This window comes from Diabrotica virgifera, chromosome 9 (genome assembly GCF_917563875.1).
Source record: "Diabrotica virgifera virgifera chromosome 9, PGI_DIABVI_V3a".
Lineage (NCBI taxonomy): Eukaryota > Metazoa > Arthropoda > Insecta > Coleoptera > Chrysomelidae > Diabrotica > Diabrotica virgifera.
Genome location: NC_065451.1, coordinates 3,177,327 through 3,196,228, shown reverse-complemented (window position 1 = coordinate 3,196,228; position 18,902 = coordinate 3,177,327). Strand labels below are relative to the sequence as shown.

The following is an 18,902-nucleotide window of genomic DNA, read 5'->3' as shown; positions in this document are numbered from 1 at the left end:
ATCCACCAGATTTAAATGCATCGTTTTTCTTCCACAATACCTTTTATTATAGTGTTATTTCTATGTTCAAAAAGTTGTAATATAATATGAACCCTCTGTATAAATCATAATTTAAATAAGATGTTATTAACCTTTAGGGTATTGAACAGATATAAAAACAATAGTTTATAGTTTTGTATCACAAGTTTAATATGCGTGAACTTGAACTATATTTGTTATGATTTAGATCGGTATAAAACATGCTGAGGAATCAGTATTGGATATAGATAGATAATTATTAACTTAGTATGTAGAGGTCGAGACGCTATGAATCATTATTGTTATTATTTACATATTGTCCGTTACCAGTGAATAAAGTATAATGTATCGAAGACGTATTTATTGTTTTTAATTAATTTGAACCAGAAGGCATTAACTACAGACATATTTGCGACAAAGTTGGACGGGTTTAAAATGCATGGTTTTTGAAAACAAATAAGATCAAATTAAGGAGATACAGTAATGAGAGAAAAAACAAAATTGTGATCTGAAAACACCCACCCCACATTTTTGTACTGTTTCTTCGTTTGTATCTCTTATCATTTTCGAGTTACATGGAGAAAAAGGAAGATTTTTAAGAAAATTTAAAAATGCGCTGTATAATTTTATCTTATTTTTCTCAAAAACCATGCATTTTAAACCCGTTCAACTTTTTGGGCATAGAAATAACACTATGATAAAATTTATTGTAGAAGGAAAACTATGCATTTAAATTCTGGTAGATGGGGGGTTAAACAAACTTGTCATCTTTCCTTAAAATAAATTAGTCATCATTTTTTTTGCACCATAGCTCGCTTAGTTTGAATGTAATCGGCATTTAACACTGCTTGTTTTTAAGTTCTTTTCAAGCACTACAAAAGGTATTTGTAGCATTATACCCCAAAATCGACCATTTCTCTGTTATTTTAAGTTGAATACACCGATTTGAGAAGGCTCAAAAAAATATTTCTTCACCTACCATATCTTTTTGTATTAGAACTAGAAGATTTATGAAGAAATAAATCTCTTTGATTTTTCATAAGCTATAAAAATGTTTTATTTTTTATTTCTATAAAAATGTATAGTTTTCGTTAGATGCATAATTTTTAAGGTATTCGCACAATAACCGTGCGTAAAGGTGTCATTTTACAATGAAAATGGTTAGGTTTGATTAGAATTAGGTTATCTAGCCACTTCCGTGGGTATTTTGACCAAAAAATAACCACCCCCAAGATAAAAGCGCCATATAATATAAGGTAGGCTTTGTTTCTTGAGTTGTTTCCTACTTACAGTGAAAATATCAAGTAAATTGATGCAGTATTCGGAGCCAAATATCATGACTGCACTAATATGGTAAAAAACGACTTGAAAAGGCGAACACTCCCCTCCCCATACAACCACCCACCATCTAAACAAAAACTAAATTCATTTCATGTTTTATTATATTAAATATTAATCTATAACAAAAATTATATATCTATATCCATAGGTTTAAGTTTAAAAAAACAATTATACAATTACTTACAGTTTTTTGTAACGTTACCTGTTCTTTAAAAAGATTTTCTTATAAAGAAAAATCGGTTATGGTTATTTAGAAAAATCTACATTATGTACAACTCATCGTAGAAAAAACTATGATATCTTTTTTTCTCAATTTTATATTACAAAGGAAGATGAGGTATCTTCAACAATGTGCCGGGTGAAGCGGTATCTTTCTCGTCGTTGCTAAATGCCCTCCTTGTAAAAAATAAATCGTGAGATCATATTGTTAATGAAAATAAAAATCATTGGTTATTTTGCAGTGTTTCTGTAACATTGGAATTATTAGGCTACTAATTATGTGCTTTAAAAAGGAATTGCAACGTTGAAGATGTTTTATTGTTTCATATATTCAACGGACCCCCCAAATATGAAAAAACAGCGGACTGCTACCATTTAAAGGGGTGCTTTTTTGAGAAATGGTGGTTTATTAAGAAAGGGATGAATTAGCCCCTTCCACGTTAGGGTGAATTAGGCTGAATTATATGCACTTTTAGTAGATCTACAAAAAGTTGTTAAATTGAATCTAAAAAATTTAATTTCCTAAATAATTTTTTTTGGTAAAAAAATGTTCAAAAATCGCAGCCAAAAACACGAAAAACGTAATTTTTTTCCCATTCCTTTATTTTTATGGGAGTATATGTATATGCATTGCATCGCAGAAAAAAAAACTCTATTTTTCTTTTTTAAAATGATGATTGGTAGAATTCTTTAGGATTCTGGGACTAATGCTAGGCAAGATAAATAAGGTTCATCAAAATGTGCTCTTTTATATAAAAGCTCTTTTCGTATAGATTATAATTCCAGAAGCCGATGGAAATTAAATGAACAGTTTAGCAACAATTGAATTAATAATTAAAAATTTACGGTCGCTATAATAACCACAATAATTATGATACATAAGAATAACTATGATTTTTCTATAAAATATGAATTTTGGCTTATAAACAAATAGAATATCTCGGGAAATATTAAATCAAATTAAATCATGAAAACGGTATTGGAAAAAAAGCGGCTGGACGCTTCTTTTAAAAGAAAAAACGTATAATTGTGATGAGTGGTTCCTGAGATACAACCGGTCAAAGTTGACCGGCATTTACAGCAAAAATATAAACAACAGGATCATAATTTTCGAACCATCACCTTTTTGTTTTTGTCCTCTTTCTCCATACCAATTTTCATATCTTTAAAATACTCATAGCATATATTATTATAATAAAAAATATCGATATTACGAGTGAAAATTGCCAAATATAGCAAAATTCGAATCAAAAATTAGGTTGGAGAAAATGTAATCTCAAAGTTCAAAATCGGTATACGTTAAAAATGCACTTTCTCGGCTTCCCATGGAGCAATTTTCTTCATCCTTTTTTTGTTCCCAAGTAACTCGAGTAGAGCCATCTAACTAACGCATTATTAAATGTCAAACTTGCTTTTGTTTTGTTATAATAAATTTATTTATTTATTATAACAAAAATTTTAAATTTGTTTAACTAAAAATTGTTCAAATAAGTAGACAGTTTTCAAATGAGAATATTTGGGTTTTTAACGTTAAAAGGTACACTTGTAGTAAGTTTATCTAATAAAAAGTCTACAACTGGAAAAAATATGTAGTTTTCTTTTTTCTTATAAATAAATTAATCTATTATAACAAAACAAAAGCAAGTTAGACATTTAATAATGCGTTAGTTAGATGGCTCTACTCGAGTTACTTGGGAACAAAAAAAAGAATGAAGAAAATTGCTCCATGGGAAGCCGAGAAAATGCATTTTTTTAACATATACCGATTTTGAACTTTGGATTACATTTTCTCCAACCTAATTTTTTATTGGAATTTTGCTATTTTTGGCAATTTTCACTCGTAATATCGATAGTTTTTATTATAATAATATATGTTATGAGTATTTTAAAGATATGAAAATTGGTACGGAGACAGAGAACAAAAATAAAAAGGTGATGGTCTGAAAATTATGATCCTGTTGTTTAAATATTTGCCGTAAATGCCGGTCAACTTTAACCGGTTGTATCTCAGGAACCACTTATTACAATTAAACGTTTTTTCTTTTAAAAGAAGCGTCCTGCCGCTTTTTTTTCAACACCGTTTTCACGATTTAATTTAATTTAATATTTCCCGAGATATTCTATTTATTTAAACCAAATAATTGTTTATAATTTTAAAATATTCCTGAGGCCGCTTAAATAGTTCAATTTCAATTCTGTAAAGTACATTACATAGGTACAGTGTATTTTTATACAAAAATCATAGTTATTCTTATGTATCATAATTATTGTGGTTATTATAGCGACCGTAAATTTTTAATTAGCAATTCAATTGTTGCTAAACTGTTCATTCAATTTCCATCGGCTTCTGGAATTATAATCTATACGAAAAGAGTTTTTATATTACCAAGTTATTTAATTATTGATAAACAATTGCTTAATTTTCGTCGAAGTAAATCGGAAAAAATACGTCTCTATGCAGAATTTAATTATGGTGAATTTTTATTTGGTTGTTTTTGGTGTAAAGTTGAAATCTTTGGAGTTATAGAGCAAAAATTTAAAAAAAAACACGATTTTCGGGCGTCATTTTGTTTATAAAAAAAGTAGCACACTATCTGCGGACTTTGCATACCTATATTATTAATATATACAATTATAAGATTCGATTAACTGCGATAAGATTCGGTAAATAACTTTTCCCTGTATTTTGCTAATTAGCCCAGAGTATAATGGATGTGTACTTCAATAGTATTTTTATATTACAAATGGACGGTTTCACCAACAACGAATAGTAATTTATGCGACGAATAAAGTTATTCGACCAATAAAACTGACATACCTACGTCAGACCAACGTCATATAAGACTTAATTTATTTATTTATCAAATAAGTATCATTGATTCTTCGAATAAATTGACAAGTTAACCTCATTTTAAATATCTATAACAAAGAAAATTCGTTAGTTTAACTTTAAATTATTAAAATTGTATTGAAACACGATAAAAATATAACCGACTATAGTCAGAGAACGAAATAGTTGTCAGTGATTCATTTCTAAGTTCGTACATCATTACGGAATTTGAGGAGAAAAAGAAGTAATTTCAGTGGCGTGCAAAATTATACTATAATTTTGGGTGTATATAATTATAATTTTATGAATTAGTTAGAAGCAATCTACCTTGCTCGTTTAGGTACGAAACCTATCTGTGTCTCTACATTGAGGCCACTAGATGGCGCCTGGTATTTATTAGAAAATACCTACGACGTCAAACAAGCAGGAAATAATCTCGCAATTTTCTACTTTTTAAAAAGTATCAAAATAATATGTAAAATAATATACGGGAAAGAAATATTCTCACCTTCGTCTGTGCTGCCATCTTGAGAACGTTTTCGCCGTTTACGGCTCATCAGTCAAGCTACGCAGAACAGGCGAAGACGTAGAATATTCCTTCCGTATACCCGAGGCCGCAAGACAGCCATGCAGTCCTTATGAGACTAGCGCAATCTGAATTAGTTAGAAGCAATCTACCTTGCAATTTTATACATATACTATTATTTTAGTAAGCAATAAGTAATTTTTGTGCAACAATGCATTGCCAACTACTTTGTTCTTTGAGTATAATAAATTTTATTTGACCAATATCAACTACTCACTAATTAATTTGGTATTGGTGAAACCGGCCCATAGAATCATTTTAAAAGCACCGCAATATCTATTACTTACTATTAAACCATATAAAAATGATTTTGATTTATTTATTGGTGTAATATGAGTTTTGATTCGAAAAACTTGAAGTAAATATATTAACATCCAAGTAATATTGCTTCATTTGACACAGAACACTTAAATGAACCTTTAATAAAAAATTATCTACGTCACAACGACCGAAAAATACCGCCAGCGCCCGGACTAATTTGATTAGACAACAGAACCCATACTAACTTTTCAACACTTTTTTTACATTCAGTACCGTTGCGTAAGAAAATACAAAGCTTTTTCGTTGAAGGCTGAAAATAATCACTTATTCCCCCTTCAGTTTTGATACAAAACAATTCTTCTACCTTATGGTGGTCTGTTTGTTGTGAATTTACTGCTACGAAGACAGCAAAAGAAGTCACAAGTAGGAGCAATAGTAAAAAGCAAGCATGCAAAATGGTTCCATGACATCTCGTAACGCCACAAATCGTAACGCCATAATTCGTAACGGCGTCAGTTCGTAGCTATACCTATTCGTCCGTTACCATTTGTGCGGTTACGAGATGTCTTGTCACGATGCAGTACATTAAGTAAAAAGTCAGTCGGCAGTGATCGTATTCTTTTTCTCATGAGCATCTTTCAGTGCGTCACAGTTTTTCGATTTCTTTCTAACCCATTAAATTGTATGTGACAGAAAAAAAGACACGTCTGTGATTACAGAGATTTATATCATTTATTCCAGTTGTCGATAGATGGCGCTATAATCGAAAAAAAATTATTTACGAATTATATAATATATCTACGAATATAATCTGTACAATTTATAAGACTATACAAATCAAAGAAAATACCATTGTATAAATGCAATAAACACAATTGATTTGTTTTTATGCCAAATTGCAAATAAAATGGGACAACTGTCAGATTTAACTAAAATGTCATGTTAGAATAAATGTTATAAATGTGTATTATCACGGTCTTACCTTTTTTTCTATCATTTTATGACGCACTGAAAAATGCTCATGAAAAGGACTTATATGCATGGAAATATCACGAAATTCTTGTTTAAGGTAGCAGAAATCTAAAGAAATGTTCCTAAATTCAACAAAAAGGCGTTGCATTAATAGAATATAGAAGCGCAACTTTGATACCAGATACTTAATTCTATGAGATAAGAAATGCAGAAGTGGCGCATACAATAGGATAACGAGGAGCTTTCCAAAACATCATTATCTGCCAAAATAGGGCAGGAATCGATTGAAAACAACTATAGAAATGTCAAAAAGGATGTACAAAGGAAAAACGTAAAAATACTTAGGAAAGTCATAGCTTGATACGAATTTTATTTTTTTAAATCCTATTAGCACTCTAGCTAGCACATCTTAAGAAATATCAAGGCACCGCAGTTAAAAATCAGGAAAATGACAGAAAAACGCGGGTAAAAAGGGAAAAAATAACTTGAAGGAAGCAGATTTGCCGTTCATTTAATATTTTTTATTGCTAATCATCTTATCTGCTTCACTTTACAAAAGTAAAGCAGTGCAAATCTATACTTCATAAGAGAAAACAATGTTTTGCTCATACTTATGACTTTAGTTCATTCGATTCCGTATATGGGCAACCAATAACACAATGTATTGTTTTTGTTTTTAATTGTTACAATAGCAATCGATTTTTGTGTAAAACTGTCCGGTAGTTCTGTACTTTATTAAAAATGAGACGTATTTTCCCCAATCTTGACAAACTTAACAATAAATAAAAAAATTGCCTTTAAATTGTCAGAAACCTGATCACTTTTTCTCTTAGCACCTGTAAATAAGACGCGCATGGCACATACAAACGTAAATGTTTGAATATGAATTTTTTGAAATATATGCTTCAAAAAGACGAACATTGCTTATGTTAACTCTAAATCTGGTCCCTCCAAAAAGCCTCCCTTCTTACACATACTTTTATTGAATTTCACATTCTCATATTCGCGAAGAGGCCAAAACAAACGAAATTTTTAATTCAGAAGTAAAAAAGTATTACTGGTTGCCTATATTCGGGAGCGCGCTAACAGCTGGCCTATCTGTCAAACGTCAAAACGTCGTCGACAGCTAAATATCTATATTTAAGCAAAAAATTCGATAGAACCCAGCTCTACATTGAATATATTCCATATTATTTAGTAACACTGTTATAAAAATATCTCGTTATGACCCCCGTGGTGGTTTTGAGTGCTGATATCAAATCGGTTATACAATATTTAACTAAAAAAACAGCTGAAACATGTTTTGGGGAACGACGCAAGGATCTGTACGTTTTTTTAAAGACAAGTGACAATGGTTTTGTGACAAGTGACACATTTTGTCAATCTTGTCATTTTTCGACATATTTTGACAATTATGACAAAATTTCGTATAAATAAAACATTTGAATAATAAAAACCACGTTCATATTGTCATTTACTGTACGTATCGCAATATTTTTCTATTATACAATTTTTCAAGTGCCCTTGTACTATTAAATTTACCTATCCTCGTCCCATTATAATTTTTTCTATAAATTATATACAATTTTTAATTATATACTAATATAATTGCAAATTTTAAAGCACCATAAACCTTTCTATACCAAAACAAAACTCCACTGAAGATTAGAACACTTCTGCTAATTTTTATAGGTTATGTTAGGTTGATTCTTGCAGGTTTGTGCGTTGTTTCGACTATTTATTTAAAAAACGATTGTAGAAAATTTGATTTTGTTTTGTGATCGTTAAAATACATTCAGTCGGATTAAAAACGAAATATGTACGCGTTAAATACATAGTGTTCTATTAAAAAAATTAGTCGCAAGTTTTGCATCACCCTGTACACTAAATGATATCAAATATTTGAAACCACTCTTCATTAAGTAGTAAAACTTTGGGATAATGAAAATTTTAAAACTTGTTTAAAAGATGTTTCTTAAGCACTTTCTTCCCCTCACGCAAATCTTCAGAACATCATCTTGTCCACTAATGTTCTCTAGCTTTCATGGAAATACTCCAAAATGTAAATGAAAACAGGAAAGAAAAGAAAAACATGACAAATATAGAGTCATAGTGCAGATAATGGAAGAAATCGGAAAAAAGAGAAGGAAGAGTAGGACAAAGACGCAGAAATTTGGCGAAAACAAAAGCGAAATCATAATAGAAATAAAGTAATAACATAAAAAACATGGAGCCAGTAAAAGGGAGAGTACGACGAAGTTAAAGCAATAATTTTAAACAAGATTTATAGGATATAAAGGTAGGAAATTTGAAGAAAAATGCAAAGAATAGTATAAAGTGGAGAGAAGAAAAAGGTGAAAGAGAAAAAAATATATGTTTAATGAAAACTTTTAAAACATAAAGGCAGGCGACAGAAAGGATGATGCACAGAATGGAATAAATTGGAAGAAAATGGAAAGAAGGAAAGGAAGAATATGAGAAATATAAGATAATAATGACCTAATAATGGAAAAATTGTACAAAATGGATAATAAAACCGAAAAACGAAGAACAATTGTCTAATAATGGAGAAATTGGAGGAAATTGGAAAAGTAAATCATTAAAATGGTTTACTTTTTAATAAAATTACTAAAAAATGTGTAGAATTAAGAAGAAATGTGTAGAAAGAAATTGCTATAAAAATTATTTAAAATATATCTAATAATGGAGGGATTGAAGAGATTGTAAAAAAGGAGAAAGTTACTATAAAAATTACGTAATAATGAAGAAAATGGAAAAAAAAAGAAACCAGAAATTGTTACAAAAGTGTTTTAATTTCGAAAAAATTGAAGAAAACAAAAAAAAATGATGAAACCATTATAAAAATTGCTTAATAGATGTAAAAATTAAATAAAATAAATAAAAGAAAAAAATAATTACAAGAATTGTCTAATAATATAGAAATGAAAGAAAATTAAAAATATTAAATTAGAAATCTCGACAAAAATAATTTAATTCTGAAGGAAAGAAATAAAATAGAAATATAAATCATCGCAAAGACGGTGTTGTGGAGAAATAGGGTAAAATAGAAAAATGGACACAATAAAATTTTAAAATTACCCTCTAGTAAATATGTAAATGTCTGAAAATAGTTCTACAAATGGAGAGCTGTATCATGTCTCTTTCTGTACTTCCTCTACCCTCACAAGGCAAATATTACAATTCGAAAAAATGCATCACTTTATATAGTCCGTAATTGTCCATAAATATAATCATTTGAGAAAGAAAAGATTTTTTCGTCGCATTTATAGACTACGAGAAAGCTTTCGACAAAGTTAAACATAAAATTCTTATGGAATGTGTAAAACGAAAAGAACAGGCTGTGGTAATATTAGATGGAAATAACACGGATGCGAAACAGATAAGTAGAGGAGTGAGACAGGGGTGTGTACTTTCACCATTACTATTTAATATACAGGGTGTCCCGCAAAGATTGGTCATAAATTATACCACAGATTCTGGGGTCAAAAATAGGTTGATTAAACCTGACTTACCTATATACAATAGTGCACACAAAAAAAGTTACAACCCTTTGAAGTTACAAAATGAAAATCGTTTTATTTTCATATATCGAAAACTCTTAGAGATTTTTTATTGAAAATTAACATGTGGCATTCTTATGGCAGCAACATCTTAAAAAAAAATTAAAGTGAAATTTGTGCACCCCATAAAAATTTTATGGGGGTTTTGTTCCCTTAAATCCCCCCAAACTTTTGTGTACGTTCCAATTAACTTATTATTGTGGCACCATTAGCTAAACACAATGTTTTTAAAACTTTTTTGCCTCCTAGTACTTTTTCGATAAGCCAGTGTTTATCGAGATATTTTGAATACTCGTCAAATCCATCACATATTTGTATATGGTTAAGTACGATTATCGAAACCTGTTAAAAATCTGAAAATTTATTTATAATGTATATTTTTAGGTATATTTTGAAAAAGATGCCACATCTAGATAAAACGTGACTTATCAAAAAAAGACTAAGAGGCAAAAAGTTTTCAAAATACTGTGTTTAACTAATGGTACCACAATAATAGTTTAATTGGAACGTAGACAAACATTTGGGGGGTTTAAAGGAACAAAACCCCAATAAAAATTTTATGTAAACATATTAAAAAAGAAGGCGCATCTCGATAAAAATTGGCTTATCGAAAAAATACTAAGAGGCAAGAAAGTTTTAAAAACGCTGTGTTTAACTAATGGTACCACAATAATAAATTAATTGGAACGTACACAAAAATTTGGGGGGGTTTGAGGAAACAATACCCCCATAAAATTTTTATAGGGTGGAAAAATTTCACTATAATTTTGTTTTAAGATGTTCCTGCCATAAGAATGATACATGTCCATTTTCAATAAAATATCTCTAATGGTTTTCGATATATTGGGAAAAATCGATTTTCATTTTGTAACTTCAAAGGGCTGTAACTTTTTTTATGAGCACATTTGTACTGAGGTAAGTTAGGTTCAATCGAACTATTTTTGACCCCAGAATGTGTGGTATAATTTATGACCAATCTTTTCGGGACACCCTGTATACTACGAAAAATTAAGCACTTGAAAACTGTACAGAAGGATCAAGATAAATGGTGAAAATATAAATACAATTCGTTAAGCTGACGATACATTCATTATCGCTGAATGTGAGAAAGACCTGCAGACGCTACTGAACACAATTTGTGATACAGGACACCAGTTTGGTTTAACAGTAAACATAAAGAAAACAAAATCACGGTTATCAGTAAGAGAGGTAAAGTAATAATAGGGATCCAGATAAAAAATAAAGATGTTGAACAAGTGGACAAAATGAAATACTTAGGAGTCTGGATTAAGGAAGATCTAAATCTGAAATCAGAAATTCGATCAAGAATAGACCAACCCAGAGCAGCGTTTTTGAAGATGAGGATATTTCTGAGTAACCAAAGACTCAATCTACAAATCCAATATTGCATGCTAAAATGTTATATCCACTCTATTCTTCTTTATGGTGTTGAAACTTGGACTGTAAATGTTAACATAATGAGAAAGCTGGAAGCTTTTGAGATGTGGCTTTTTAGGAGAATTTTAAAAATACCATGGATCGATCGTATTACGAACAAAATGGTATTGCACAGAATGGGAGGTAACAGAGAACTTTTCACCACCTTTAAAAGGAGAAAGGCAATATATTTGGGGCATACGACAGGGGTCCTGATAAACGACAAATATTCTGACTGAAAAACATTCGCGACTGGACCGGGTTAAACACACAGACGCTTTTAAGAACAGCAGAAGATAGAGACAAATGTGCAATGGTTATAGCCAACCTTCATTAGTGGAGTCAGCACTAGAAGAAGAATCCTTTGAGGTTTTTATATTCGTTAAAAGATCCTGCTGAGAGCAACTCTCAGGAATTACAGGGGAAGTAGATAATTGTTAAATGCACAACTCAAGTCAACAAACAAAATGGACCAGTTGAGTTGACTTTATGCAGATTATGTTTGTTGTGTTGGCACTGTTGAATGACTAATACAGTCAAACATCTTTATTTGTGGTCTTGGTTCATCAATCCCTTTGTAGTATTTGTTTTGGTGGTATACTTGACTCCGGTGCAAATTTTTGTAGTGAAATATGTAGTGTACTAATATCGACCAGTATATTTGAAGAATGTGTGATAAAATTACTAATTTACCATGAGTAATCAGTAATTCCACGCATTAGTCTTTGATAGACAGAGCGAGATTTATACGGAGCCAAGTTGTCAAGGTTTTCAAACGTATAAAAAAACGACTTTTTAGTTTCTTTAGGTAACAAAATAGACTAGAATTTTGTCATCTATGACCTATTTGGTCCTTTGATTGCATCAAATTTTAATCTAAGCTAAAATTTAAAACGGTACTATAAGTATACCTTAGTTTCCAGGTTAATAGCTCGTTAGAACGCTTAGGTTAGGTTTTAACGAACCTCTCCGTTGGTCAGAGATAAGAGATAAGGCCTAACTTTGGACCCAAAGGTCGTGAGTTCGAATCCCGGCTGGATGGGAAATTTTTTCTTTATTAAATTTAATAAACGAAAATAATTTCTATCCTACTGGGATCGGTACTCACCTGAGGGACCGCAGACGTTCCGATTCAATAAGCGTCTCTCTGTAGAGACAATGAAGTCGACTTTACTAAGTAACAAGACATTTACTCAACAGCCACACTACAAATTACTCCCCTGAGCTAGTAATAAACTAACAAATGTAAAATTGGCGAATGGGTCATTCATATAAGCCCAAACAAACAATAACGTAGGTTTTAACGACTTAATCTAATAGTCCAAGAGGCAGCTCTGAAAAATTTTTTTGAATTTACTAAAGCTAGATTTTTCACAGTTGATTACTGTGATTGTGTAGAGAAACATACTGCGGTTGGTCAAGCGAAACGTAGAACAGGGGTTACTGAGAGGGTATCAAAGTTGCTTTCCTACGAAGGTAATTAAATCCATTTACTAAGGCTGAAAATCAGTACACACATTCTAAATTAAATATAAATAAAAGTTATTATAGTCGGTCAGCTGTATGACGGGACAGATCCAGTCAGTCGGCCCCAATGAATGTACAGGGTTATTCACTATATTTTGACCCCCTTGTGAACTGCTTTATTTACAGGATTAGAAAAAAATGCAAAATACAAAAGTTAATCGATTTTTTAATTATGATTTTTTGACATGTATATCGTACTAGTGACGTCATCCATCTGGGCGTGATGACGTAATTGACTATTTTTTTTAAATGAGAATAAGGATCGTGTGCTAGCTCATTTGAAAGGTTATTCAATGCTCTATACAGTACTATAAACATTAAGATCATTATTTATACAGGGTGTCCAAAAAAAATTTTTGAAGTATTAATCAAACAATAATTTAATTAAATTTCTTTTGGACACCCTGTATAATTAATCATGTTAATGTTTATATTACCGAATAGGGAATTGAATAACCTTTCAAATAAGCTAGCACTCGACCCCTATTCCCATGTAAAAAAATAGTCGATTACGTCATCACGCCCACATGGATGACGTCACTAATACGATATAAATTATGTCAAAAAATCATAATTAAAAAATCGAATAACTTTTGTATTTTACATTTTTTTCTAATTCTGTAATTAAAGCAGTTTACAAGAGGGTCAAAATATAGTGAATAATTCTGTACATTCAATGGGGCCGACCGACCGGCTCTGTCCCGTCATACAGCTGACCGACTATAATAATATACCGACTATAATATTTATTTATATTTAATTTAGAATGTGTGTACTGATTTTCAGCCTTAGTAAATGGATTTAATTACCTTCGTAGGAAAGCAACTTTGATACCCTCTCAGTAACCCCTGTTCTACGTTTCGCTTGACCGACCGCAGTATGTTTCTCTACACAATCACAGTAATTAACTGTGAAAAATTTAGCTTTAGTAAATTCAAAGAGATTTTTCAGCGCTGCCTCTCCGTCTATAACATAACCTGGTCTCTTACGGATTGGTCTAGTTTTATTGTCGTTCAAAAATGAAGATAAATAACGAGGAGTCCACAAGGCCCCTCCGAACATTATTGGGTCCCTTTTGGCAATGTATGCAGTAAAAACAGACAAAATTTCTGGAAGAGATAATTCCAAACTACGTCATGTAGGCCTGGAAATTTACTTCTTCTTCTTAGGTTGCCGTGTCCGTATTCAGACGTTGGCTGTCATCATGTTTACAAGTTCCTGAAACCTCTCTCTATCGGCTCTGCGCGAAATAATTTTTCTATCGTGGAACCACACCATTGTCTAATATATATTTTTTTTGGAGGCCTCGACTTTTGTGCCCTCTATCATATTATTGTGCATGCCTAAGTGAAAAAAGATATATTTTTTATACTCTTTAAGAGTTAGATATTAATATGTAAAAAAGTTTTATGTTCATTTTTGATAAAGGTTTTGAGAAAAAAATTCTTAAAAAAAATAATTTTTTTTCGGCTTCTAAAGTGTACCAGTACCTTAAAAATTTATTTTCACTTTCCAATTTTTCCTGTTCATGTTCTCTATCTTTTCTTTCTGTTCTCTGTTTCTCTCCCTTTTATTTTCTCTTCTTTTCTCTCCCTCATAATCTCTCTGCTCTTTTTCTTTTCTCATCTCTTTTATTCTTGTTTCTTCTTTTATGTTATAGTTGTCTGTATCGTTGTGGGGCAGTCGGTGGGGAAGGACTTTTTACATCCGACCTACATAGACTGCCTAATCTTAATATCAGAATGAATGGGTGGATGAGAAAGCGTGCATAGATGAAAGCATGAATGACTGGAGTTACTCGTAACTGTCAACTGGCATTCTTTGGTTGGTTCCTAGAGTGCCGGAGAGGAGCTATGAGTAAGGTCGACGGGTCAGATATGCTCGCTAAGAGCGGTTCCAGACCCGTCGGCTGGAGAAAGAGGGGGTGGGTTTAGTCGGTAGGCGGCCCGGCAAGATAGGACGGACTGAATCCGACACACCTGGGACACCTTCCCAGACGGTCTTAAGAAAAATACCACTACCCCAAAAAAAAATATTACGCAACCATGAAAGTTTCTTTCGACCAATCCATCACTTTCCCTCCACTTTTCCTTGTATTATAAGGCGAAATAGACGGTATTTAGTTCTTTTAGTTATATGGCCGAAGTATGCTGTTGTTCTCCTCTTTATGATGTTTATGAGCAGACGTTCTGAATTCATCATTTTGAAGAACATCTTCATTGGAAGTGTGTGAAACCCACGATATCTTTAAAAATCGTCGATAGCACCGCAATTGGAATGCTTCTAATTTATTTAGCATTGTGGTTTTTAACGTCCATGTCTCACAACCATACAACAAGATTGACCACACATAAAATTTCCAAAACGACAATTTACAAGAAAGTCTAAACTCCTAAGTACTTAGAACATAAGCAACAATATCTTAACTAAAGGAACAAGAGAATGACTTAGAAGACTAATTTGGGGCAGTGAATATAACAACGGGGTGATATTCAGATAATTTTTAGATCAATTATATAGGTCACTAGATCCATTTAGATCAGAGCATTCTACGTTTTCTTCTTCTTTCTGGAAACTATTAATCACGTAAGCCTATTAAAACGCGTATTTTATAATAAAAATACCAACATTTATAGTGTGTTTATTATTATTTAAGATTTTCTTTCATCGCTATGAAAGAATATTTTCAATAATATCGCAAAACAATGAAAACGTCGTTCTAAGGCACTTGAAAAACCGTCAAACTGTCACTTGTCATCGACGCAACCGCAAAAAGGGTTCCGTGACATCTCGTAACGCCACAATTCGTAACGCCGTAATTCGTAACGGCGACAGTTCGTAACTATACATATTCGTAACGCCATTTAAGTTTTATTACCAAATTTAGTATTACTGAATTTATACAAAAATGCATTTTGCATATATTCCGACACTAAAAGTAATGGTACTTTTTTTAAGACCTCTTCATTTTAAATATATTTCACGCATATTTTTGTATACAGTGTGTCTGCGTAACTTGGAACCATATGGGAAACTTTTTTAATATCAATTTTACGAAAAAAAGTTATTCTTTATAAAGTGGTCTACATAATCTTAAACCTAAGACGCAATCATCAGATATAAAATTTTATCAACAGTATACGAGGTATGTCAAAAAATATAAATTTCGCTCAAGAGTAAAGTGCCTATATTCTTCACAATATCGAAAATTGGCATTGAGAAAAGTTGTTTGTAATTAAAAATTATGTTATAATCTGCATTTACACCCTTCTAATTAAAAAATTTTTTTGAAAATTTTCTTCAAATCACGGACACCCAACATCATTTTTATTTATGATATTAGCTCAGTTATTATTAATTTTACGAAAAAAGTTATTCTTTATAAAACGTTCTGCATAGTCTGACAACTAAGAAAAAATTATAAGATATTAAATTTTGTCAATTTTATACGAGGTATGTCAAAAAATATGAATTTCGCTGAAGAGTAAAGTACCTTTATCTTTCACAATATTGAAATTTGTTATTAAAATTATATATTAATTTGTTATATAAATTATATATAATATTATATAAAAAGTTGTTCAGAACTAGAAACTGTTTCAATATGCAATTGCATCCTTCTAGTTGAAATATTGTGAACTATAATGGTATTTTACTCTTGAGCGAAATTCATATTTTTTGACATACCTCGTATAAAATTGAAAAGAATTGATATCTTATGATTGCATGTTAGTTTATTGACTATTCAGACATTTTTATAAAGAATAACTTTTTTTCGCAAAATTAATAATAATAACCTTAAATAAAAATGATGTTGGGTATCCGTAATTTGAGGAAAATTTTTATTTTTTTTTTTTTTTCAATTAGAAGAGTGTAAATGCGTATTATAACATAATTTTTAATTACAAACAACTTTTCTTAATAACAATTTTTGATATTGTGAAATATAAACGCACTTTACTCTTGAGCGAAATTCATATTTTTCGACATACCTCGTATATTATTGATAAAATTTGATATCTGATGATTGCATCTTAGGTTTTAGACTATGTAGAGCACTTTATAAAGAATAGCCTTTTTTCGTAAAATTGATATTAAAAAAGTTTCCCATATGGTCCCAATTTACGCAGACACGCTGTAATGTATTGTTGTTATTATGACAACTTATTTTTTTAAATTCTTTATCTTCAATGATCACTTTAAAGTAGTAAAACTAAGTCTGAAATATACTGAAACAAATAAAGTTTCATAATAATGTATTTACTGTAATAATTACTACAATTTACATTACCTACTATAGTCGGTTCGCTAAACTCAGACACAAATGGCTAATGATTTTAGTACGTAATTTTTTTGTTTTTTGCCAATTTTGACCAAATTTGCAAAATTACTAAATATTTAGTAATTATTAACTATTTAGTAATTCTTTTTTTGTCAATTTTATCAAATTGGCAAAATTATTAGCTTAAATCACTAGCCAGTTGAGTCTGAGTTTAGCGAACGGACTATAGATTATATTTATTTTAAGACAATTTTAAAAACATATTTCTCCATGAAATATAAAATGTCTTAAAAATGTTTATCCTGATACTGGTTCGTTAAATCGATAAACGTAATTTCAATTGCAACTGTAATAAAAGGTCGAATAATTCAATTTTGACGTTACGAATTATACCGTTACGATTTGCTACGTTACAAGTGTCGCCGTTACGAATTGATAACGTTACGATTTGTGGCGTTACGAACTGTGGCGTTACGAGACGTCTCGTCACGAAACAAAATAACGTTAGACCGTCGTCGTCGGTTCCCCGGATTGATCAATACGTATTATCATCCGAATTCGAAAAGAGAGAGATGGCCTGCTAACAAGGTCCCTACAAGTACATATCACAACACTAACGAGAAGAAGCGTGCATCACTTAAGGTAGGACTTGTACAAGATGTGACTCTTGCAGAGGTCCTTCTCCGTCTCGAACAGGAACTGAATGTCGCGTAACGTCACCTTCTTCATGCGCTGTCGGAGAGGGAGTTGGCCTCGTATACCGCTACCCGGACCTCCCACGTTCGACTGAAATAAAAAACGTATTAAAATCGTATTATCTATTAAATTTAATGGGAATAAACAACAATTTAAACTGAAAATGCGTAAAAATCTGTCAAGAAAGACCTGTAGTCGAAATACCTGGATAAAAATAATGTGTAAATAATATCATTGTCATCCTCATGGCATTTACACTCCTAGCGGAGTGATTACCGTTCTCTTTGGGCTCTTCCGATTCATTTGTCACGGGGAATCAGTCTGCATTAACATTTTGGTTTTACAATTGGTTGTGTGTCTTTGCATCTTTTATAATTTTTCTCCATTCGTTCCAGTTTTTGCTTTTGGTCACCCATTCTCCTATATTCTTCCATCTTCTTAAGGTCCTCAACTATCTGGTTCCCCCATCTGGTTTTGAGTCTTCCTCGTGGTTTGCCTGATGCTGGTCTCCATTTGGTGATTTTCTTGATAACTGCTACTGGATTTATCCTTTCTATATGTCCCATCCATCTGAGTCCATGTGCCGTGAGAAATCTGACGATGTCTTTTCCTTTCAAAAGTTCTCTTACTTCGTAGTTCATCAGTTTTCTAAATTCATTATTATGGTTCTTTTCATGAGCATTTTTCAGTGCGTCACAAATGATAGAAAAAAAGGTTATGATAAATACACATTTATGACATTTATTCTAACATGACATTTTAGTTGTCACATTTTATTTGCAATTTGGTATAAAAACATATCAATTGTGTTTATTGCATTTATAAAATGGTATTTTCTTTGATTTGTATAGTCTTATAATTTGTACAGATTAAATTTTTTTTAAATAGAATAATATAATATTATTTAATATTATATTATTAGCGCCATCTATTGTCAACTAGATTAAATGTTATAAATGTCACCGACGAAATGTAATCAGAGACGTGCGTTTTTTTCTGTCACATACAATTAAATGCGTTAAAGAGAAATCGAAAAACTGTGACGCACTGAAAAATGCTCATGAAAAGAACCATACCTAAGTTTAGTGGGCCTGCTATCCACCGGATTATTTTTCTCTCTAGGAACCTCAACCTTTCATTATTTTTCTGTGT

The 18,902-nt window shown here is 31.3% G+C and overlaps 1 protein-coding gene across 3 annotated transcripts in view; it reads right to left on the bottom strand.

Annotated features, from left to right (window-relative positions):
• Positions 1-1,442: 1,442 nt before the first annotated feature.
• Positions 1,443-18,902, bottom strand: part of LOC114326874 (transcription initiation factor TFIID subunit 4) — a 60,399-nt gene continuing 42,939 nt past the window's right edge. For all 3 annotated transcript variants that reach the window (XM_028275339.2, XM_028275348.2, XM_028275354.2), the window contains exon 8: positions 1,443-17,840. In XM_028275339.2, the coding sequence (XP_028131140.1) occupies positions 17,688-17,840 (153 nt within the window). In that variant the 3' untranslated portion in view covers positions 1,443-17,687. The remainder of the gene's footprint in view (positions 17,841-18,902) is intronic.